This window comes from Callorhinchus milii, unplaced genomic scaffold, assembly GCF_018977255.1.
Source record: "Callorhinchus milii isolate IMCB2004 unplaced genomic scaffold, IMCB_Cmil_1.0 Scaffold1, whole genome shotgun sequence".
Lineage (NCBI taxonomy): Eukaryota > Metazoa > Chordata > Chondrichthyes > Chimaeriformes > Callorhinchidae > Callorhinchus > Callorhinchus milii.
In genome coordinates, this window is record NW_024704742.1 from 116975999 (window position 1) to 117000988 (window position 24990).

Sequence of the window (24990 nt, forward strand, 5' to 3'; positions counted from 1 at the left end):
ATTTGAATCTCAAAACAGATGAGAACAAGCCAGATGCAGCCTGAAATGAAGTCAGTTCACATATCTGAAAGGCACTGGATGTAGCTTGGTCTGTAACGAGTACTTTGCAAAGTGTATAATTACGATGACTGGTTAAAATGACGCTCCTTGCATGATATGACCTCTGGAGGAGGTTTCAAAACATGTCACGGGATATAGTAAAAGTGTAGCGACAAATACACTAGTAATTTGTAGACAAACTAGATATTTATTGCACGAATCATTACCAAGGTGCTCACAAAAATTACAGTACACTTGGCAAAGCCCACAAAGTAAAATGCAATTTCAAATGGAACCACATTTTAACAAGTTTATTCATAAGGACATTACAGTTGATATCTTCAGATTACATTTTTAGTGAATATTCTTCGAAATATTATTATATCAGAAATTGAAATAAAACCATCTTCTCAAGCATGACAAAATGGTGCAACAAGATTTCTGGGCACAACTGGAATTTTTTACGATGAATATTTCTTCATTTTATGGGAAAGTATGTAGGCACTACCCCATCCCTTTAAATACACATTTTATATCTGGTGATCTTTCGCAGCAGTTTATAACTTATTGTGATGTAAAGCCTCAGGTTTTTCTCCTCTGGTTCTATCTGAAATTATATTTACCTTATGGACTTTGAATATTACTGTAATTGTTATGAGCACTTTGACAAACTGTGCAGAGGTACAGCTCTTGGGTCATTAAACACGAGTGTAACACTAGAACACAATTTCTGAAAAGTGGCCTTAAGATCCAAGATCTGAATTTCCCTACATGTGGAATATAAACTAGAAAACTTTTGAAATGTCCACATTGAAAGTTTGTCCCTTTAATCCATATCTAGAATACACCACCTCAGCATTTGAATCTCAAAACAGATGAGAACTAGCCAGATGCAGCCTGAAATGAAGTCAGTTCACATATCTGAAAGGCACTGGATGTAGCTTGGTCTGTAACGAGTACTTTGCAAAGTGTATAATTACAATGACTGCCATCATCCCTATTATCTGTAGATTCTACTGTATCACTTTCAGCGCTGGTAAATGGGACAAACTGCAACATCGACTAATCAGGTGGAGAAAACCAAAGAAGCAGGAACAGCATACTCTTTTGTTCCAGAGATGTTTAGTTGACTAGATATCCTTTGAAAATGGGGAGGAAAAACTTGGTTGTTCTGCTGCGAGTGTTTGGAAATTTACTGATGCCTAAAACAGCACAGTCCCCCACATACGTATCTTTGTCTGTCAACCGTGGTTCATGCAAAAAGTGCTGGTGGCTGAGTGTACTAGGTCCAGTGCCCTTGAGTTATGAGCAGAAAATGGAATATTACACTGCTCTGGGCCAGTTGATTCTCAACACTTTTTAAAAGAGCAAATCTTCCTCTGCTTAGTATTTGGAGAAGGAAAAATCTGTGGAGCCCTGAGGGCACCAGTCATAGCACCAAGTGCCTTAAGTGATGTCAGTCTCCTATCCCACTCAATGCATTCATCTGCCTGGAATAACACTGCAACTTATTCTGGGAGACTCTTCTATGCTCTCAAAAGTAGACTGCTAATGTTGGTTCCTAATGGGAGGCTCCATAAGAGCTCGGGAAGAATGAAGTTCAACTCCTGCACCTACCTATTCAGTGGGGTGAGGGGAGAAAGAAGAAAAAATGCTACTTTTTAATGTTCAAAACAATTAAAAACAACTAGTTGTTCTCTCTCGGAACTGGAGCACAAGCAAGTCTTAAACTGATTGCCAAGGTCTGCTATTAAGCTAACAAGAATTTAGATAATCTTGAAGCCAGGATTTTTTTTCAATGCTTAGGTAGATTTTGCAAGCCCTAGAGCAGTTTTGAACAAACCTGGCACATAAACTTGACTGGAAATCATAAATGGTACTGAGGAGCAACATAATGTCTTCAGGCACCAGAAAGCTTTGGTATATTCTGAGCAAAAGTTTCATATGTTGAAATAATGCACATATCAGGAGTCTTAAGTCTAAAAGATTAAAACAGTCAAAGACGTTTTTGGTTTCTTTTTTTGAAATCTGGAATCGGGATGAAACGGTGCTGGACCGGAAGTCCAACCTGAAGGTTAAAATCATCTGTGAATTGTGCTGAAGGCCAACTTTAGTTCTCTTTGCAGCTTGAGGAATTGAGTTATGAAATCTCAGCAGCAAACACACTCCAGAAAAAGCTTCTATCTTGACAACAGATCGGGGGACAGTCTCCAGCTAACTTTCCTGTACAGATTTTTTTATTTTTTCCATTTCGTCCATAAAATATATAGTCAATTCACTTTACTGTAAATTCTGTGAAGAACTTTGTGACCTCTCAACAACATGATAAATGCAAGGATTATTATTATACAAAAGACAAATGCTTTCATATCCCTGATCTATTTCCACTCTCCCAATTTGTTCTAATGTCTCAATTATTTTAGGGATAAAGTTCTATAGACCACTTCTCCAATACTATATTATCATAGTTACAAATCATTCATTTACTTTTTCCATTTAAGGTTTCTAAGATTGGTATTGGTTGTTTATTTTGTATTAGACATATGTAACAGAGTTTCTTTAGAAACTACAGTTAATTATAGAGCCTCTGATCCTTCTAGATACAATTACCATTTGCTATGAGAACTATACAAATGGTAAATAGCAAAAAAAAGGAACCACGAATATCTTGATATTTTAGGATAAAATGATTATATAAAAATGGCGTAAGCAGGTTTCGGTTTATTTGAAATCCAAAATACCAATATTTTGGTTCATCAGATGTCAGGTTAGTCTCGTTGCAAAGAATATTTTCTGCAATTTTCATCAACACGTTTTCCTACGAGTACTGACCGTTCTCCACTCTTCGGTCTCCATTCTGAAACATATTCATCGCCTCCAGGTTCAGAGCGCATACACCTCGCATGAACGCTTTTTTCATAGAATCAGCATACTTATCCTTGTCACCCAACAGACGGTCTATCTCTGCTTTTGATTTTTCCAGCTCCTCATTCAACTGAAATGATATAATAAAACGAATAGAGAACAAAATAGCAGGATTATGATTTTCAACTGCAGAATGACTGTATTCACATTGTATAAGTATATTTGTGGTGCAATTGAAGGTGTAACTGAATGTCAATTACATTTTATTATGCTAATTCTTAATTCTAGTTTTTCAGTAAATTTCTACTCTTTAATTAGATTTAGATTTTCTGAAACATTTAACATACAAAATGATTGTGTGGTGCACTTGCAGTTTATATATATTTTATAGATTCACTTGTATTTTATGTTTGTATACATTATGAATAGTATAAATTCAAGATAAAATTATCGCTCACTGGTTTTATGTCATTTTCCGTGCCAGCTCTGTATTTCCTACACGTTCGTTATATTATATCCAGTGAAATATGCTTTGGGAATCCCCAAATGCAAGGATTACTATTATTACAGCTACATCCCTTTAATTTATGTGTCAGATAAACCTAAATTAAAATCCATATATTTTCTTGGAGAATCTTGGCTGCTAGGGATATCAGACAGCTTCTAAAATCTGCCATGAGTAGTTTCCCTTCTTCCAGCCATTTGACATGGAGCCATATAGCCATGGGAAGGATACAAATATCAACATTAGTATTATAGCATGAGAATACAACTGCAGATTGGTAAATTAAATTTAATATGTTCACTTACAATATTCCAGGATCTTGCACTTTAAGTTAAGGAGCATAGTAGAACATACAAGTCAAATAATGTTTAAGACATGGGGAATAACTCACACAGTTGAAATGCAATAAATTAGTGACCCATTACTCTTTTAAAGAGTATGGCAGATTTCCCTTTAGCAGATTAAGAGTTGACTATCTAGATTGTGTGCACCAGCTCCAAGATCATTGTAAAAATTAATAAGGGAAGTATGATTATTCACTGTCACCTATTTGGTTTGATTTCTTTATTTAAAAAATGGCACTATTCATATGAAGGGAATATCTCCCAGTGACCTAACCAACAATCTTCCAGATACAATTGGTCATTCGTTTCATGGCTTGTGGGGACATTGCTGTGTGAAAATGGACTGATGCATTTGCCTACAAATACAGTTACTATACTTTACAGTAAATCTGGTGAAGTGCTTTGAGATGGCTTAACCATGTGATGAGACATTATATAAAGTGCAAAGATTATTAAAACAATAATAAGTGTTTGATAACATTGAGTCACAGAATGTGTTCCAGCCATTTCTGATGCTTGAAATTGCTGATGGGTTAATGTGTTGAACGTTGGTTCCACTGGCTGGAACATTGGCTCAAGGTGGGCTTTTGTTTCACCCACAAAATGTAGTCAGTTCACTTTACAGTATATGCTGTGAAGCGCTTTGAGACATCTCAAAGACGTGATAAGGTGTTATATCAAATGCAAGGATTATTATTATTATTATAATAAGAGAGAATGTTGAAAGCATTGAATAGAAGATACCAATTTAAAAAAAACTTTGCATGTCTATTTGCTTATTTTTCCAGAAGTTTATGTTTAGTTGTTTCTACAGAAGCAGTTTTACTTGAACCCACCTTTTTAAATTTTGCTTCATAGTCTGTTGACAGTTGGACGCAGACCTCCTCAGCCCTAGCCTGGCATGCCTTTTCTGCCCTCTCTTTCCATTGCGCGAGGGTTTCGAATTTCCAGGCTGTACACACTTTTCTCATCAGACACATTTTGTAGTGTTTGTCTGCCAATGCATTTCCATAACACTTGAAGGGAAAATGTGTTATTACTTATTAATGTACCAAGAATAGCAAGATTAAAAAGCATAGGTTAAATAAGACTAGACATCGAATCATCCAACTACTTCTCTTCGATTCTCTAAAATAAAATCATAATAATAGAACATATTTAATGTTCCTTTTGTCAAGCTTAATATACTTTTCTTCAGGTTAGTTGTGACAAGCAGGATATAAAAACACATTTGTGGTGTAAAATTACCTCTTCACAAATTTTATAGTGTTCTCGGAATACATTAGAATGCAAATTGTGCACTTTAGCTTTAACCTTTTGACTTCCCACCTTATGCAACATTTTTAAAATCTTCTTATACCATTTCCACTTTTAATTCCTTTGTTTCTCCTATTTTTTACTCTTTCCTCTAACTTGGTTAGAGCAGTTAATGTCACATAATTCAACATCAAATTGGGAGACCAAATGCAGATAATGCCATTCCTTTTACGTGCAGCATTTCGTCAGGCCCCAATTGATTTTCATTTCATTGCAGATAATCTGATTAATGGGATTAATTTCAAAACAGATTTCCTAATTAACTAGCTTCAACTGTATTAAAAATTAATAGTGGGAAAGTTATATCAGCCAGAAAGAATGACTTTCCAACATTGGTTTACTAGAAAAAGCTGCAAGTAATGCAAGAATTTTTCTTCTTCCATCCTTAAGCTTTCATTTTCTCTGCTGTAAAGACATCATCCGTGCGTGAGAATAGCTACTTACAAACACTGGCTGGCCAAACTAATGGGGGTCTGGCAAGCTGGAATTTCCAGCCGAGTGTAATTACAATGCCGGTACCAGCATTTACAGGCTTTTTTCAGTGCTGAAAAATGCTGGAACTGGCATTATAATTGTTTGAATAAGCTATCTTCTGTTAGTGGGATTCAAACTGAGTCAAAGTCAATATCACTGGCCACTAAAGGCTACATGCGCACTGTCCCATGGATTTGTTTAATTTTTCTATTTTGTTCCCTGTTCAGCTTGGTCTGAATTACCGCAGTCCATCCGGTGGGGGGATTTTACTGTATTTATAAATGCAAAGGTTATTTTAATAATAATTAGGATGAAAACTGCAACAGATTCTGAACACAAATTACAACCAATCCAAGACTTGACAAGCTGAACCTATGGATAGCATTTTAAAATAACAATTTAATAACTTGAAAAGGTGATGTCTAAAAATATGATTTGAAGTTGAATAAGGATAATGATTGCAATTATTTTTGTACTGAATTTTAGTTTTTTTTTACTGTGGCTTTATTGGTCTTACATAACAAACACTTTAATGTGGATGAAATTTGAGCGTTCAAGACATCAATGTCAAATTAATCAGCATTTCAGACAGAATGATTGGTAATTTCTAAAAAAAAGTGGAAATACATAGTATTTATTTGTGTTTAGTCTGTTTGAATTAAATAGGCACCTCTAGCAAAGAAGCACATCCCTGGCACTGCATTGGAGTGTCAGCCTAGACTACACAAGTTCTAAGTTCTCAGGGGCTTGAACCCTTAAGATCGGTTGAAGAGAAGCCTTGAAAATAAACAATAGCTAAAATCAGACCCAATTACTGTCACTAAACAGACATCAATAACATTGGTGGGCCAGAAGCTGATAGTATTTCCACATCTATTTTTATTGGTAAGCACAAAATCACACTTGTTACTATTTGCAGGCAATGCTAATTTAACGAGCTGATTAGTAGCAGCGATGAATATCAGTTGCTGATATTTTTCAAATCAAATAAATTAGCTGGGATTTTGTTTTACTGTTATGTACACCAAAGGAGACAGAATTTGTCAATAGACTACACAACAAGAAAGAATCAGCAACAAACAGTTCACCCGCAGTTATAATGAAGCCACATCAATTTCTCAATTCTTTCCCAACACATACTTCTACTTTTGTTTCTGAAAGCTGAAGTCTCCAATGTGTAAATCTACGCATCAATTCCATCTTTTCCTTCAAACTATTAATTCCTTGGATCAAGTTAGAGATCACCTGTGTGAACATATAAAGAATATACCAGTTTGTTAATTGACTCCACTTCTGCAGATTAACATATTTTCAGCTGGAATAACATTTTGCCTAGTTTACAATGATTTTTGTTTGCACGTTCATGTTCAAAGTGCATGTTCAACATGCAGGTGGGTTCTGAATATTGAATTATATGTTATAATTGTAATAATTTTATAGTGTTGGTATATTAAACAATGACTTATAGCAAGCATTAAAAAACTACCTTTAAAAGATTTTGTAAAGATAACCTTTGTAAAGATAACCTGATTGAAAAATTAGCCAATGCTGTAAACAAATCACCTCAATTCCTCTGCCTTACCCATTTTCCAATCACATCTAAAAATCATCCTCTTTCACCGTGTCTATGGTCACCTCCCCTTTCCCTGACTTGGCATCAAACGCACCAGTTAAGCACACCGAGATGCTACCGGTGTGGACAGAGCTATATAAATGCAAGTTTTTGTTATATCTATATAATCCTTCATGCAGGGCCGTGTTTTAAAACACTTCTCAGTGGTGAAGCTTGACGCCACGTCAGGTAGAGAGAGGAGGTGACAGCTGGCATAGTCAAAGAGAAGGTCTTCAGGTTTGATCTGATTATCCGGTATATTGATGAGAATTATCCAAACATCAATATACAAAAATGAATATTTGATATCAGCCTTTCATAACTACTTTCAATAATCATCTGAATAGCGCAATCATCTCAGTGACAAGCTTTTTGGTTAACTCTTGAAAGCAGATATACAGCACTATATTTCTATTGCTGAGATAGTTCTCCGATTATAAGAAAGGGTTTGCACAGGAACTATTTTATCATTTTCAACATCTTAATGTAGATACATCAGAGTCAGAGATACTCTTGTTCCTATATCAAAGCTCATACTTTGAAAAGGCCAAATCCATCCCATGTGAAATCATAATTTGGTCAATAGAATTCATATATTGGTTTTATACAAACCCCATATCCCCAATGTCTAGGAAAAGCCTTAAAAAAGTATGGGCTATGTTTGAAACAATGTTCTGAGGTGGGCTGATTAATACCTTAATCTATCCCTAATCTTGAGTATGGTTTCCTGGGAGATTTGGTCCATCCTGTGTACACAACTGCAAGGCGATCCCTGTGTGTTGTTAAAAATCTTTAAAAATTATACCAGATGCACAACTTTTTTTCATTGAAACAAAAAATAGTAGTGCTTTGATCAGCAATAGATTCACTACCTTAAAAATGTCCTTTCTATAGGAATTCCAGGATGCAAACAGTAATTGTTACCTTACTAATGCGATAACGTACTGCACCTAACATGCTCCATTGTCTCAATGTGATCTTTTTATTTCCCAAATAGCCACAAGTCCACACCGTTTTTAAATTTCCTCCCCATAGCAATTACTGTACCTCCTCCTTCCTTTCGACTGAAGTTTCGTTGGTACAAGCTAAGTCTTTCATACTCTTAAGCTGACTGTCCATTTGAGCAATCTGAACTTCATGTTTCTCCTTTTCGTCTTTTAATTCCTTTTCATGCCGCTCAATAATTGTGACTCTCCAGTTGTGTAGTTCAGTTAGAATATTACTCTTTAAAAAGAAAAATTGCATGAGCATTGACTTCAGTAATATAAGAAATTTGGTTAAGAGAATGTACAAAGCAAAAGTTTACTTCCTACAATTTCCAATATATTTTTCAAAAAAATAAGCATTACTTATACAAAATACATTTACATTGAGCCAAGTTGTTACAGCACTCAGCTTTTGAAGATGGGCAAGGAGATGTTCTGAAAATTAAAATGGTAAGTGCAACGTACATATCCAGCTAGCCCAGGTAAAGAAATTCCATCCGAGTCTAGATTTACTCTACCTACTCTGTTGCAATCCAGACCATCTAAAATGTGAAATGCTTAAGCACATTTTTTAAAACAATTTTTATTTTTTTTAAAGAAAACAAGCCTATGATCTAAAGAAAATGAAGCAAAAGTCACTCATACATCAGGAGATTTAATATGCTAGTAATGGTAAAGATTCCTCATTGCCTTATGGCAAAGCAAGGTTATATGTAAAAATGTCATTAAAAATCTGTCCAGTTTTTGATTATGTTCTAATTGGCCACAATGGTTCCTTTGACATTTAAAACCAACTATTGGTCCAGTAAAAACAGCAGTTCACAACTTTGCATCATCCTTTTCTCCCTCCCCATTTGTTGAGCATTTCAAAAAAAACTAAATGTTAGGTTTGCAGATTCTCAGAGTTCTTGGAGCCAACGATATGAAGAAATTACAATACAATTCATGCAGAAATAATGGGATTACTGAAGCACCTCAGTTTATTAAGAATAATATTATTGATAACAGTCATTTCCTACCGTCTGCACTTCTCCAGTCATTACCTGGGATGGAATTCACAATAGTGTATTGATAAGATACCCTCTTTAAGCAACTCCACTGACCTTGAGATTGACACTGAAGCGGTCGAGTACAGCTTCTACCCTGTTCATGTCATCTTCAGCAACGGGTAATCGATTAATTACAGTCTTTGACATTTCAAGTTTGTTGGGTATTGAACATGTGAAGGAACGCTTTGAGAAAGAACAGGAGATTCTACAGGTGACCCTGCTTCCAAAAAAGATGGAATGGGTGCCCTTTGGGGATGTTCCTCTCCTGCAAAGAGGATTAGCAGGTTGTTACTTGAAGATTAGATTTACCTACATCAAAATGCAATTTTTAAAAAAAAAAACCAACTTCAATGATAAACATGGGTAACATTCCTTATAACACAACATCTATTTTACTGGTCAATTAAAATTGAAGCTCGTAAATAATTTTAAAAGATTAATAACAAACACTTAATAGAATAAAAAATTCACTCCACTTCCACTGGGGTTGCACAAACCAAATTACACTTATAGAAGAAAATGACGCACACAGCTTGCTAAAAAAAAATTCATCTCAAGAGAATCCCACTAAATTCACTTATGCTTTATAAATACAATGACATCATAAATATCAAACGCTTCACAATAGGGGCCATATATGGCCTTAGTGACTAGTCACTTGAGCACATCACAATGTAATACCAATCATCATAAGCTAAGCAGCATATAAAACAATTCTGTTTCGCTTGGATCAACTTTGAACAGACAATCAGACTATCATAATTTACGTTCAAACAGCACTGCCATGTAATAGAAACATCTCAAAAGCATTTCACAAAATGAGATCAAGACTATTGTGGTGGCCACTAAAAGTTGAGAGCATGAGATGAGAGAACTAAGTCACGTAGCAGTTAATTGAAAACAACTTTCATTTTTAAAGACTATAGATTATAGAAGGGAGGGATACTACGGGAGGTATAGTTCTTCAATTCCAAGAAAGAATCAGCTAGAGCAGGAGCCAGGTCAATGAGTTCTCATTACAACACTAAGTTCATTGGAAAGGAGGAAAATGTACAGAAACAATCATCAATGGAGAAGACATGAAAAGGTTGCTCTTAAATCTGCCTGCGAATTCATGGGCACATTTGATTAATTTTGGTAAATTATACAGAGTAACCAAAACAATAAAAACACAATTTTCCCAGTGTTTTTTGAAGCATAAACTGACTCCCACTGCTCCTAACTGGAAATAAACTCAAGGAGAAGTTCAGTTTGTTACAGATAATTACACCAATATTGTACCTTCTAACAGATTTTCAGTTGCTTCTGAGTGAGGGCTTGCAGGAGCTTGTGTATTTGTGCATGGAGTCCTCAGCTGTCTTACAGTGCTTCCAAGTCTACACACATCATTCTGTGAAGATGAGCCTGTCCAGAGGTGAACAACTATTCTTTAGTTAATTTCTACCATTAATTAAACTTCACTTAATCCACACTCCAGCTTTCTCCATCTCATATAGCTACAGCAACATTTCATTTTCAGAAAAAAAGAGGCAATATGTTCTTTCCTGATTCTTGGCAATAAACTGCCTTCTACTTAACAGTTCTGCTTTCTTACTTAAGATGGGCAAACATGTCCTGTAAGTCAGGGTTGTCCAATAAGTTAGCCACTAGCCACATGACAAATTGGGAAGCCAGATGTAGCAAAATTGCATTTTTGATTAGTAAATAAAGGATGAGTAACAGATACTGTTATTAGGGATGTCATTTCAATTCTCACATTTGCATGGTGACTGCAGTGTGTACTTTCACCTTTTTGTATGTCTGTTGGTAAATTGGTAAGATGAAAAGCAGCAATGTGCAAGTATTTTTTGATTGTTGTATGTTCTTTTCTTTCTTGGTTAGTTGCTAAAATGGTGTGTAACACGGGTGGAAAGGTCAGATTTCAGCCCCATAGAAACAGCAGCAATATTGTATGGAGACGGTAAGTGTCAATTCGACCAATTGGAATAACCGCTCCAGGCCAGCGGAATAAAAAAAGGCCAGCCAATGACAAGAAGCTCCAACAGGGCATTTCATGGCAAAGGGCAAGCAGCATCCAACCATGTTCTGAATGGAAAGCAGAGTGAGTCTGGAGTGTTTCGGGAAAGAAGAGTAAAGAGAAGACTGCCAAGTTTTGCACTGAATGGTGGTAGATGTTGGTTAAGTAAATATACATGTGAATTACATTTACTTATATTGCGTGAGTGTATGTGAGGTGTTTTCTACTAAAATTAGTCCATGTGGCTACAATGGTGTCACAGTTGTGGCTAATCAGTGATTTCTATTGGACAACACTACTGGAAGTAAACTACTTTTTAAAAAAAAAGTCAGTTGGACAAAAAAAGTCTAACAAATGTAGAAACTCATCATCTTAAGAATATCCATATATATATATAATATATATATATGCTATTTACATAAAGAAATTTCCCCATCTGGAATGAAATGTGCACTCGCTCCCTGGAACTAAGGTTGGCAAGAGCCGAAGCTTGGTGACCCTCAGATGAAGTCTGATAACCTGAAACTGCAAAGCATGCCATTCTAGAGCAAGCTTTCTGCTGTTTGTCCAGTTAGGAATATGCAAGCTATCTGGTCAGCTTTCTGCTGCTTCTCCAGCTAGAGCCATTGTCATCCATTAAGGCTCTGGCTTGCAGGTTAGCAGGAGCTGAGTGGGAAGAATCCAGGATCCCAGTGACTGGTCTCCAATGAGCCAGGCTTGCTGGTCTCTCATCATCAATGCCCCAATTTATGCAGACGCACCTCGCTCAGGAACCAGATTACCCAGATTGTCACGAAAAGATTAATTTGATTTCAACATTTGGTTGTCAAGCACCTTGGACAATTTTGCCTTCCTTCCCCGCAAAAAAGAGAATAATTGTAAGTAAATTAAGCAAGCTTGCAATTGATATAGCACCTTATATCATCAAAAGCACTTCCCAAGATTTACTTTAGAGAATACTGAATGTGTATTTTGTAGGTGAATGCCACAGCCAATTTACACGCAGCAATGTCCCACAAACTGCGAGGAAGGAAATAACCAATTTCACCTGGGATATCATTGGCTGACATGCTGTCATTCTCTTTTTGAATAATTCCGTGGGATCTTTAACATCTACCTAAATAGGCTGTCCAGTCTTGGCTTAACACTTCATCCAAAGGACAGCCCTAAAATAATTCTTACTTTTGATATAGCACCTTTCATCTTGGGCGGACATTTCAAAGCACTTTGCAAAGAAATCTGTAATGTGCAATACTTATTTTGGCAGCCAATTTGCACAAATCAATGTTCTACAAACAGGCATGAAGTGAATGACCAAAACTTCTAACAATGTATTGCTCCCGCTGCACTGCCTCGAACAGACAATAAGTTGAAAGTTCTAATGCAAATTTTAAACCCAAATTTGCCTCCCAAAAATTGGCAATCGTGATTGTATGTACATGTGAACCTCTTTGTGTGAGGATTTCCAAAATCAGGCAGACGAGTTTCAAGATTCCAAAATTCTGATTTCCAACAAATTTACATGCGTGTGGTGGTTAAATATCGTTTCCCCCCCAACCCCCATTTCCTCTATATTTACAATTTCAAAACTTTATGTGTGAGTTTTGAAATTGTAAATATAGATTGTGAATAAAAAAAACACAAATTTAAAGGTTGGCATGGCTTAGTAATGTATCTTGGGGTACTGATAAAGTTCAACTAGCAGAAATGGACTAGCTTGCCATTGAGAGCATTGTCTGGCAAGCTTCTCATTGCTCATCTAGCTAGCACCACCCTACACGTTAGAGATTTGGGTTTAGCAGGAGCTCACAAGTTGAAAGGATCTCTTCCTCCAGTGACTGGACTGCCTCTCCAAATCCTACAGTGAGCCAGGCTGACTGGTCTGTTACAAGCAATTCCTTGGACTGCTGCAGAGGCAGTTGGTTTAGGAAGTGGACTACGAAAACAGTTCATATTCATCGATTCTGATATTCCATTGCCAAGCAAGTCAACTTGGAACCAGCTCAGTGCAAAGGAGACCCTGTTTTCCACTCTCTTCATTCCCCTCTCCCCACCAAGGTAGTTTTTTTTTGAAAAAAAGACATCGCTCAATGAGTTATTAGAATGTGGAGTTATTTAACACTGGCAGGCCATTTTGTCTTCATTTTACTTATTTCAGATTAATTAATGTAAATAGCTGGACCAATTTTTAGAAGGATGCATGTCTTCACCTGTAAAAAATGAGCAATGGACATCTTCCATTTCACCTGAATGCCTGCTATCTGTTGGAAATCCAGATACAACATGTGAATGTCTGAAGATATGTGAATCCCACTTTGGAGTTACAACTGCATAACGTAGAAGTTCTTCATATTCATCCTTATGGATAAGAAAATAAAGTTTTAAAAATCTCAAAAAAAATTTAAACTATTTTGCATTTCATTATTTCTAAATATGATGCATCAAGCTAACATTTCTAAATACAGCAAAACAATTCCAACTATAGTTGTACAATGCTCCAGAACACTGCAACCTTTGCTAAGATCATTTTTTAAGGCAATGTTTAAGGGAAACAAGGGAAATCTCTTGAAGGTTTGACACCAAAGCAATCTTTCCATAATAAACTGAAGATTATTTCAGGCAGCTCATTTTCTAGGACACAGACGCCCAACCTGAGGTATATTTCTCAGGAAATGTTAAATTAAGTTGCATGCTAAATGGATGATGGGAGTATAAAACTATGTGACCTGCAACTATGGGCTTGTAACAATTGCTCCTGAGATATTGAACTCTTAGAATTTTACCTAACATCTATCTACTGCACAAATTCAGTAAAGCCTGAGCAGGTCAATTACTAAAATAGCCTTTTTTGTAATGTTATGGATAAAATTGGAACTATAATATGAATAATCAATGCTGTCAAAAACAGACATGATGTTTATACAAATGTACATTATTTTTATTTATATAGGCATTCAAAACAAGTAATGATTGTTGCTGGTTTTACACTAAGTCGTTTCCTGCAGAATCTTCAATTGAAATTGAGTTAACAATGATACAATTGAGCTAGATAAGTAAAGCATCAGTTACTAGGCTTGGCTTGTGCATTTATCATAGTATTGTTGCTCTTGACTTCAAGGTAATGTTTCTATCTGAATGTTTCAGGAAGTCGCTACAAGCAATCAGACCATCGCTGAACCATGCCCAACAATGGGAATGTGTTTGACAAGTTTATAGCTTAGTAGAACTGAAGGGTTGAAGTTCAGAAAATTGGCAATGGGCTCTGTGTTCTGGCAGTCCCGCTATTTGAGTTCTGATTGCTTAGGAATTTACTAAGCGCTCTGAGATACTACCCTGCATGAAGAGCGCTATATAAGCGCAAGTTGTTGTTGTGTCTGAAGTCACATCTACTCTTATCTCCGATAGGAAATAAAGTTACACGTCTTGTAACAAGAGTACAGCAAGATTAGTTGGTAAGAGATTGTTTTCACAAGTATATATTAGCATTTTAGAATTAAACATTTATGTTTTGAGTTGAAGGGAAGTATTTAGAATCAGCATGAATGGTTTTGTTAGCAGTTAGCAGTATTTGAAAACTGGAAATACTGTACTGACAAACTGAGATCCACTGCTAAGCAAATAACAGAAACTATAAAAGATTGAATCCAATTGATTTTCAGGAAGATTGAACAGAAAACAAATCAAAGTCCTCTCTCTGTACTAGGTTGTAGCAAAGTTCATAAAATATGTGTAATGGTAATCCTAAATGGATGGCATTGGTTATGACCCAACTGTGCAGCGCCTTGGGACGTCCTCCTGACGTGAAAGGCGCTTTATAAATGGAATCTTGTTGTTGTTGTTGTTTTGTAAAGTTCATTGCACCAATAATCACAAATAAGGAGGATCAAAAGCTGTCTCCTAGAACAGTGATGGCAACTTGTGGCCCACGTGCCCAATGCAGGCCACATTAAGCATGCATAAAAGTCAATATAAGGACTTCTTCAATAACCAAAAAATATTTCATTAAGGAAGGAAATGAGCTACCAATGTATAAATGGAAAGGATCTTCAGGGAGCATTAACTGTATTAGCAGGTCAATTTCAGAACAGACTAAACTCCAATGCCTGATAAGTGCCTACACTTTGCAAATTATTTACTACAACTGGGTGAAGGAGTTTGGTTTACTCTAAGCGACCACACTGTTATAAATCACTTTCAAGTCTTGGACTTTTAGAGAAGCACAATTAAGGTTTCATGCCCAATTTTTCCATTGGCTGGCAATCTCAACAGGTTAAAGCTGAGAGCCAGAAAGATGTTTCCAGGATAAGAGATCTTTCCTGCTCGATAGGGGAAAGAAGACAAGTTGGCATTACCCCCAATTAAATAATTTGTGGAGTCCTGTAGCTCAGTGGTTAGAGCACTCGCTTTGCAAGCGAGAGACCTGAGTTCAATTCCAGGCAGGGCGAAACCTTGGGCAAGTTTCCTTACTCCACACGCCTAATAATAATCCCTCCAAAAAACAAAAACAATAATAAATTGGTCATTTTCAATCTACGACTGTTTGTGGGACATTGCTGTGCGCAGAACTTCATACACAACCCAACCTGAAGCTTGTAATTAGTCTTTAAAATATCACTAAATGTTCTGACTTAAGCATCACCTGGAAGAACAGAGAGGGAAAATAAGCTAAAATGTTCTACATGCAACCCACTCCTATCACAGGAAGTTGGGTATAGAGAGTAATGATGAGAAAGGGATCAGCACTTTCAAAAACAAGTGCTACCATAAAGGCACCATAGACAGTTCAAGACACATATAATTTTATTTTTGAACAGCTCAGCATGAAGCTGGAGGTGTTGAGAATAGTCAAGGTGACCAGATATTTTATGACTTAATCACCTGCTACCAATATTCAAACATCCTCATTCGTTAAAAAGAAAATTATTCTAGTACCCAAGTTTTGCCAGTGGGTGACACTGTTCAAAACAGTAAGATGTAGTATAGTGCCACCTAATGTCTAAAAAGAGGTCTATGTCAGAAGACTGACACACACTGAACTTCAAGACCAATACATCTGGTTCATAATTACCTCAAATGTTACTAGATGTTAACCCATTACAGATTAAGTTACTATGTACCATTGCCCACATCTTTGGTTGGAACGCTCTTCCCTCCCCACCGTAGATATCTTACAGAAAGCGTTTTAAAAAAAGTAAGATCACATTTTGCTCCAATTGCTCTAATTAGAAGGAAGCTTCATACAGGCAAGTTGGAGGTGAACTTTATTACTATTGCAGATAAGAAACAGGAGCATTTCAGCTACTAATGGAGTCCTAGATACTAGTGGAGTCCTGTAACTCAGTAGTTAGAGCGCTTGTCTTGCAAGCGAGAGACCTGTGTTTGATTCCAGCTGGGCAAAATCTTGGGCAAGTTTTCTTACTTCACACACCTGATAATAATCCCTCAAGAGAGAGAAAAAAAAATTGGTCACTTCAATCCACAACTGTTTGTGGGACACTGCTGTATTCAATTGGCTGCCGCGTTTCACCCACAAATATACAGTCAATTCACTTTACAGAATAGTCTGTGAAGCACGTTGAGACATCTAGAAGACATAAAAAGCGCTATATCAAATGCAAGGATAATTATTATTTTATATTATATAATGTTTGGAAAGGGCTTTTTAATATGGTTCTCCACTAGAAAAGCAACAGAAAATAAAAGCAACAACTATTCAATAGGAAAAAATCCTGATATTTTGATCTTTAAGGCTTCAGGCAAAAGGAATGACTACAATAAATAATAATCTTTGCATTTGATATGGAGTCTATAATGTTAAGAACATCTCAAAGCTCTTTCAAATTTTATTTAAGTATAGTCACCATTTAATCGAAGGCAAACAGCAGCCAATTTATGCATTTCATAGGCTCACAAACTGCTATGATGTAAATGACCAATTTTATTTGGAGGATGGTTAGCCAGGATACTCGACTTTTCAGAAGTTAGTTTGTGGCCAATAAACACCACTGCGAGGAAGAATATTTTTGTGGTCAGTTGAAAAAGAGAGAAATATTGGGTCTAGCTAATTTTAATGAGTTTTTTGTTAACAAGCAAGTAAAATCCTTAAATGTAATAATTTGCATTTATATAGTGCCACTCATATAGAACTTTTCAAAACACTTTAAGACAACGTGGGACACTGAACTGAAAACGAGCGACTTCTGATAATGACTGAGGGAGTCAGGTTTAAATGGGCTTTGAAAATGGAGAGGAAGGATGCAAGGTAAGGGACTTGGAGAAAAAGGTTCCTGACAACAACAACAATAAAATTACATTTGTATAGCGCCTTTAAAGTTGGGAGGATGTCCAAAAGCACTGGACGATCAGTGTTTCGGACCAGAACTGGGGGTCGGGATAGGGGAGGGTGGAGGGCGGGTGGGGAAGGAGGGTGACTGAAGGCACAGTCGAAGAGGATGGTCTTGAGACGGGTCTTGAAGCAGGCAAGGGAGGGGGCAAGGCAGAGGCAATGCGGGATGGAATTCCAGAGGGTGGGGCAGAGTGGCTGAAGGCTTGCCCGCCAATGGTGAGGCGGGCGACGTGAAGCAGGCTGGAGCCCACTGAGTGGAAGGAGCGGTTGGGTTGGTAGGTGGTTAGGAGGTCACAGACGTAGGGGGTAGCAAGGCCATGGAGGTCTTTGAAAGTGATGACCAGGATCTTGAATTGTATCCTCTGTGTGATGGGAATCCAGTAGAGTCGGGCGAGGACGGGGGTGGTAGGGTCACAGAGCCTGGTGTGGGAGAGGACATGGGCTGCAGAGTTCCGGATAATCTGCAACCTATGGTGGGAGGGGTTGGGGAGGCCGACAAGCAAGGAGTTCTACAGAAGAGTCTCTCCTTTCCCCAAAGGAGAGCAAACAGCTAACATTATTGCTTGGAAATGCTGAATAGAGTAATTTAATTTCTATGGATTTGGGCCTCTGACCCAATTTACTTTTTCCATACATTAAGAATCTAAGATTCTAGGGGACATGAATCTCTGATGAGTATCTTTATTTAACAATAAATAACTACATCTAAACAACAAAGCTCAAGTACCTACATTTGAAATCAAGCTTCATTATAAATATCTTCCTCCCTACCTGCAGATCAGAAGAAACTGAACTACCTCGATCTGAATCTTTAGGCAATATTGGGGTGCCCACCCCCTCTTCATCGGAGGACATCTGCACAGAAATAGGACAAAAATAAATCAATTGACTGAATTATTGACCTGGTACAGGAAAAAGAAATGTAATAGAATTATAATAACCTTTGCTCATTATTCTTGGAAGCTTTCCTTCATGCTAACCTCATTTTGACTTCCACTATAAGCCATTGATTTTACATGATTTTAAAATCCATGGTACACACATGCAAACAAAAGATTGCAAATCCGTTATTTTATGAAAGGATTCAAAATGAGCTTTTTAAGATGCTCTTTGCAATTTGGAATTTACAGACCACAATAATCAATAGCTTTTTTTGAAATTTTTTAAGAAAAACATCCCTTTTTAAAAAAACCTCCTTTTATTGTAAGAGAAACATCTTTTTACAAAGTGTTTCAATGGGATTATGGTCAGAACATAATTACTGAAATGTGCCGAGACCCTTATTCCACGCTATTTATCATGTCCAGGCTTGACTATGCTAACTCCCTGCTTGTCAGACTTCCCAACTCTTCCCTCCACAAGATGCAGATATTCAGAAATCTGCAACTCGAGTCCTTTCCCACATCAGACTCTGCAATGCTTCCATCCTCGCCCAGCTCCACTGGTCACTCATTCACCCAGATGTTAGAGATCAAGATCCTCATCCTCACTTTAAAGCCCTCCAAAGTCTTGCCCAATCCTACCTTTGTGACCTGCTAAAACCATAAAACCTGTCTTCTTCCTCCACTCAGCAGAGAATTGCTGTGCACAATTGGCTAGATATACAATTCAAAGATTAGTTTATTGTATCCTCCACCCCCACAACAATTTGCATTTATGCAGCATTCATAAAGTCCAGGCTTGACTATACAATCTCTCTGCTTGTCGGCCTCCCCGACTCCTCTCTCCATAGGCTGCAGATCATCCAGAACTCTGCGGGTCTTCTGCCACTCTACCCCCACCCTCTGGAACTCCATCCAGCAGTCCCTCCGCCTCGCCCCCTTCAAGATCCGTCTTAAGACCCACCCTTCGACCATGCCTTCGGTCACCCTGCTTCCCCCACTGCTCTCCAATCTTCCCGATCCCAACCCCCAGCTCAGGTCTGAAGCACTGATTGTCCACTGATTACATATACCAATGTATTTTTGTTGTTGTTGTACCCTTCATGTTCTCGGTCACTCTTCTCCACAGCTCCTTCTCCTCTACTCTTGATTCCCTCGCTCCCTTCTCTTCCCGAACCGTCTCCTACTCATGCACATCACCTTGGTACACCAGTCACCTCCACTCCCTTAAAGCTCAGGTGCGTTCCGCTGAGCACACCTGGCTTAAATCAAACCTTACTGTCAATCGGCAGATTTGGCTGGGCCATGTCAAATTCTACTGCTCTGTCCACGCCTCCACTAAATCTTCATTCTACTCCAAGACAATCTTGGAGGCCAAGGACAACCCCGGGCTCCTCTTCTCCATCACGAACTGACGCCTCCGCCCACCCGCTCACTCTTCACCCATCCTCACCTCAAATGCCAAATGCGAGGCTATGCTGGAATTCCTCGAATCTAAAGTCGAGGGAATCCACTCAGCTGCCTCTGTCACTACATCTGCTAAACCCCTCCCCATCTCCTCCTCCCACCCCGGCCCCTACCCATCCCTCCCTCCACACCGTTGAAACTGTCTCCCACTCCTCTCTCATCATCACCATAACCCGTACGAAACCCACCATCTGCTCCCTTGACCCCATCCCTACCCCTCTCCTTAACCTCCCAGCTCCACCTCCTTGCCCCTCTACTCACTGACATTGTAAACCTCTCCCTGTCCTCTGGTACTGTTCCCACCCCTCCTTTAACTTGACTTTATGGATAATGATGCCTTAAGAGGAAGGAGCTTACAACTACAATGTAATTCTTTAAGCATTTTAAAACTTTGAAGTCAATTACTAGATTTTTTTTTAAATTCACAGGATATACTGTAAAAACTAGTGGGTATTTTGCTAGTTGGCCTTTAAGGTTCATAGAAGACATCGAAACTGATGGATTGAAAATTATAATCCAATTACTATTAGTTTATTGTATGATAATCTAGTTGATTATAGCTAAACATAATATATAGTATACATAATGCTAAAACCTTCTTCTCCTCTATTGAAATCCTAGTGGGAAAAACTATATCAATATTGATCCACATAGCCCAAGTTAATCTCAGAATCAATTCCTGGTTATTATGCCGTCATTTTATTCCAACTCAGGCAGCCTAAGGATCTAGCGAATAACTAATATCATTGGTAATAATGTTAGCTATTTTTGTAGCCTGATAAGTCCTTTTAAGTTTGTATTTATCCTATGAATGATGAACTTATGAGGCAGCTCAAATCACAGTATACCTAAACAACCATTTGCATGCAGGATAGCATTTGAACCCTTCACAAACATCAGTTGGACACCCAGAAAAGACCATAAGAACAGTCCAAGAGATAGTGTTTGGGTGGGATTTTAAGGCAGACACGAGAAGAGGCAAGATGGAAGAATAGAGGGAGTTTGAGAGGTTTAGGGGATAGTTGCTGAAGACCTGGGTCACTCTGGTCATCCGAGATTAACAACAGCAACAAGATTACATATGTATAGCGCCTTTCACGTTGGGAGGACGTCCTAAGGCGCTGGACAAAGTCAGCATTTTAGACCCGAGCTGGGGTTGGGAGGGAGGGGAGGGGAAGCGGGGTGGCAGATGGCATGGTCGAAGAGGAGTGTCTTGAGGCTTTGATAACCGATAATTGAGTTGATAACCAACCTCATTTGAACAAATAAACACCTGACGCAGTCACTTCATGATAACTGGGAAAGTATATTGATACAGCAGCAACCAGACTGAGGAGATGACACAAACTACGAGTAAACACAAAGTAGCCCACGAGATGACATCTGACACCAGAGAGGAGATAACAGCCAGGAAACCACTCTGGCTGAGTAACACTATGTGGCAATAACAATAATAATCCTTGCATTTGATGTACCACCTTTGCATGTCATTGAGGCGTCTCAAAGCGCTTCATGAAATAATAATAATAATCCTTGCATTTGATACAGCACCTTATTACGACTTCACGACGTCTCAAAGCGCTTCACAGAATATACTGTAAAGTGAATTGATTGTATATTTTGTGGGCACAACAAAAATACTGTATTTTCTATTATATGTTGAAAAAACAGCTTCACGGGACGATTGGCAACATGACTAAGCGGGTTTGCTCCTGAATTACACACAGATGGCAGTTACTGGGCAGGTCACACAGTCTCCCCCTCAGCCCCATGGTGCAGACTTGCGTTTTTTTAAAAAAAGTGATAGTAAGAAAGACTCTGGGAGCAGCAGAGCTCACCGGCATGTGCTCGACGCACCAAGCTTCCGCCATCCCCAGGTCCTCACTGCTTTATCACCTCAAACGCCAGCGGCCCTTCCCTCACCGTCTTCAAACACGGACTGAGCCGTGTAACCGCCGTTTCCTCCCGGTCTCCAGCCACCAACCGACTGACAGTTTCAAACGGGTCACTTCCCAAAAACGGCCGCTCCTATTGGAGGGACGTGGCTCGATGGCTGCCGCCGATTGGACCGTTTGGTGTTCACGGCGTTGCTGAATTCTGCACTTCTATTGGTTGCTCCGCTCACTCTCCCCACCCCCCCAACCACCTGCGGTTACCATGGTGGGGGGAGACGCGGGAACGCCGCGTCTGATTGGCTTTCATGCTGGTGCCATGTGCGAGTGAAAGCTCGTCTGATTGGCCAGTAGCAAAGCAGTGACTGCAGTGGTCGAGGTGGTGGAGCACGTGGTGTGGTACCTGGCTGGTGACGTCACCCAGTGAGGCTCTGACAGCAGCTGATCATCAGGAGTTGGTGAGAAGGACTGTACCCCCAGTCTCCTCTCTGGCCAACAATCCTGCAAATAAATGTAGTCAATCGCGCCCTGACTGCTTGTGGGACGTTTCTGGGTGCAGTTGGACTGCCACATTCATGCACAAAATAAGACTAATCCTTACATTCGATCTTCGAGATATCTCAAAGCGTGCGGAGTCCTGTAGCTCAGCGGTTAGAGCACTCGCCTTGCAAGCGAGACACCTGGGCTCAATTCCAGGTCAGGGCCAAACCTTGGGCAAGTTTCCTTACTCCACACACCTAATAATAATCCCTCCAAAAACAAACAATAATACGTTGGTCGTCTTCAATCCTCGACTGTTTGTGGGACACTGCTGTGCGCAATTGGCGTTTCGCCCACAAACATACAGTCAATTCACTTTACAGTCTATTCTGTGAATTGCTTTGAGACGTCGAGAAGATGTGAAAAGCGCTATATCAAATGCAAGGATTGTTATTATTAAAGTGCTTCACAGAATATACTGTAAAGTGAATTGACTGTATATTTTGTGGGTGAAACGTGGCAGCCAATTTGGCACAGCAGCGGCCCACAAACAGTCCTGTTTTGAGTGACCAAATTCTTATTTTTTTTCAAGGGATTATTACCCCCGGAGAAGCGAAGTAGTAATAATCTTGCCCTTGCCTGGTCGATTCAACAACAACAATAACATTACATTTATAGAGCGCCTTTCAGGTCGGGAGTACGTCCCAAAGTCCTGAAGATTCCTATCTCTCTCACTGTCTCCACTTTGTTGCCTCTAACGGTTTCTCCTCCAGCCCCCACACTGCCACGTCTAGTGTCCCCCAGGGCTCTGTCCTTGGCCCTCTCCTCTTTAATATCTACATGCTCCCCCTTTGGACATCATCCGCAGACATGGGGTCAACTTCCACATGTATGCGGATGACACCCAACTCTATCTTTCTGCCTCCACTCTCAACTCCAGGACCACTGCTGTCCTGACAGACTGCCTGTCGGACACCAAGTCCTGGATGAGGATAAATTTCCTACAGTTGAATGTGAACAAGACTGAGGACCTCCTGATTGGCTCGCGACAGCGCCTCTGCACCTCAGGCTCTGTTAGCATCAACCTCCATGGTTGCACACTACAACTCACAAAGCCAGTCAGGAACCTAGGTGTCTTGTTCGACCCTCAACAGTCTTTTCTCCCTCACATTCAAGCCATGACCCGCTCTGCCTTCCCTCACCTCCATAACATCACCCGACTCCACCACTACCTCACCCCTCAGGCCACTGAAACTCTTGTTCATGCCTTCATCACCTCCAGGCTCGACTATGCAAACGCCATGCTTGTCGGCCTTCCCAACTCCTCCCTTCACAGGCTGCAGATAATCCAGAACTCTGCAGCCCGTGTCCTCTCCCGCACCAAACTCCGTGACCCCATCTATCCCACTCTCACCCGACTCTACTGGAGTCCTGTAGCTCAGTGGTTAGAGCACTCGCTTTGCAAATGAGAGAACTGAGTTCAATTCCAGGTCAGGGCGAAACCTTGGGCAAGTTTCCTTACTCCACACGCCTAATAATAATCCCTCCAAAACCAAAAACAATAATAAATTGGTCATATTCAATCTACGACTGTTTGTGGGACATTGCTGTGCGCAATTGGCTGCCGCGTTCGCCCACAAATATGCAGTCAATTCACTTTACAGTGTGTTCTGTGAAGCACTTTGGGACGTCCTCCCGACATGAAAAGCTCTATATCAAATGCAAGGATTATTATTATTATTATTACTCTTATTATTATTAGTGGCTCCCTATCCTTCAGAGGATCCAGTTCAAGATCCTGGTCCTCATCTACAAAGCCCTCCATGGCCTCGCCTCACCCTACCTCTGCGACCTCCTAACCCCCTACCAACCCGCCCGCTCCCTCCGCTCATTCGGCTCTGGCCTGCTCCACGTCCCCTGACCCACCCGCCCCACCATTGGTGGGAGAGCCTTCAGCCACTCTGCTCCCAACCTCTGGAATTCCATCCCCAATCACTCCCCATCGCCCTCTCCTTAGCATCTTTCAAGTCCCGCCTCAAAACCCTCCTCTTTGACCATGCCATCGGTCACCCCCTTTCTCCTCCCCTCCCTTCTTCACCCCCTGACCCAAGCTCGCGTCTGAAATGCTGTATACTGTCCAACGCCTTGGGACGTCCTCCCGAAGTGAAAGGCGTGATACAAATGTAATCTTGTTGTTGTTGTTGTTGCTGCTAGGCTTGTGGAGTGAGGAAAATTGTCTAGTATGTCGTCCTGCTTGGGTATCGAACCCGGGTCCTCTCGTTTGAGAGATGAGCATGCTAACCAATAAGCTACAGGACTCCACAGGATAGTAGACACTCGTTAAACCTGTCGCTTTCCCCGGGGACTCTTTCCACTCAGCTCCCGCTATTCCTACAAGCTAAAGCCCTAACGGGCTTGCCAGACAGTGATATCAATGACAATCTATGCTGTGTTAGCTGGTTAGACTCCAGGAGTATCCCAACTTGGGGTCCCCAAGCCTTGGTTCTTGCCAATCTTCACCTAATACTTTCCAGAATTAGGTAAGCAGGACGTGTCCCTCCAGGGAGAGAGTACACATTCCATTCCAGCAATTTATCTCTGGAATTTCCATGTGTAAATGGGTTGCATTGAATTCTCAGCTTGGTTTGGATACCCTTAAGCATGGTGATGGGTTTCTGCATGTGTCAGACATACGACTGACCAACAAAAAAAAATG

The 24990-nt window shown here is 39.6% G+C and overlaps 1 protein-coding gene across 1 annotated transcript in view; it reads right to left on the reverse strand.

Moving 5' to 3' along the window:
- The window catches only part of poc5 (POC5 centriolar protein homolog (Chlamydomonas)), a 39824-nt gene extending 17943 nt beyond the window's left edge, over window positions 1–21881 (reverse strand). The window contains 10 exon segments of the mRNA XM_007905364.2: window positions 2872–3034; window positions 4590–4769; window positions 6685–6789; window positions 8204–8380; window positions 9246–9389; window positions 9392–9456; window positions 10473–10595; window positions 13419–13566; window positions 18326–18409; window positions 21741–21881. Coding sequence (XP_007903555.2) covers window positions 2872–3034; window positions 4590–4769; window positions 6685–6789; window positions 8204–8380; window positions 9246–9389; window positions 9392–9456; window positions 10473–10595; window positions 13419–13566; window positions 18326–18409; window positions 21741–21773 — 1222 coding nt within the window. The 5' untranslated portion in view covers window positions 21774–21881.
- Window positions 21882–24990: the final 3109 nt, after the last annotated feature.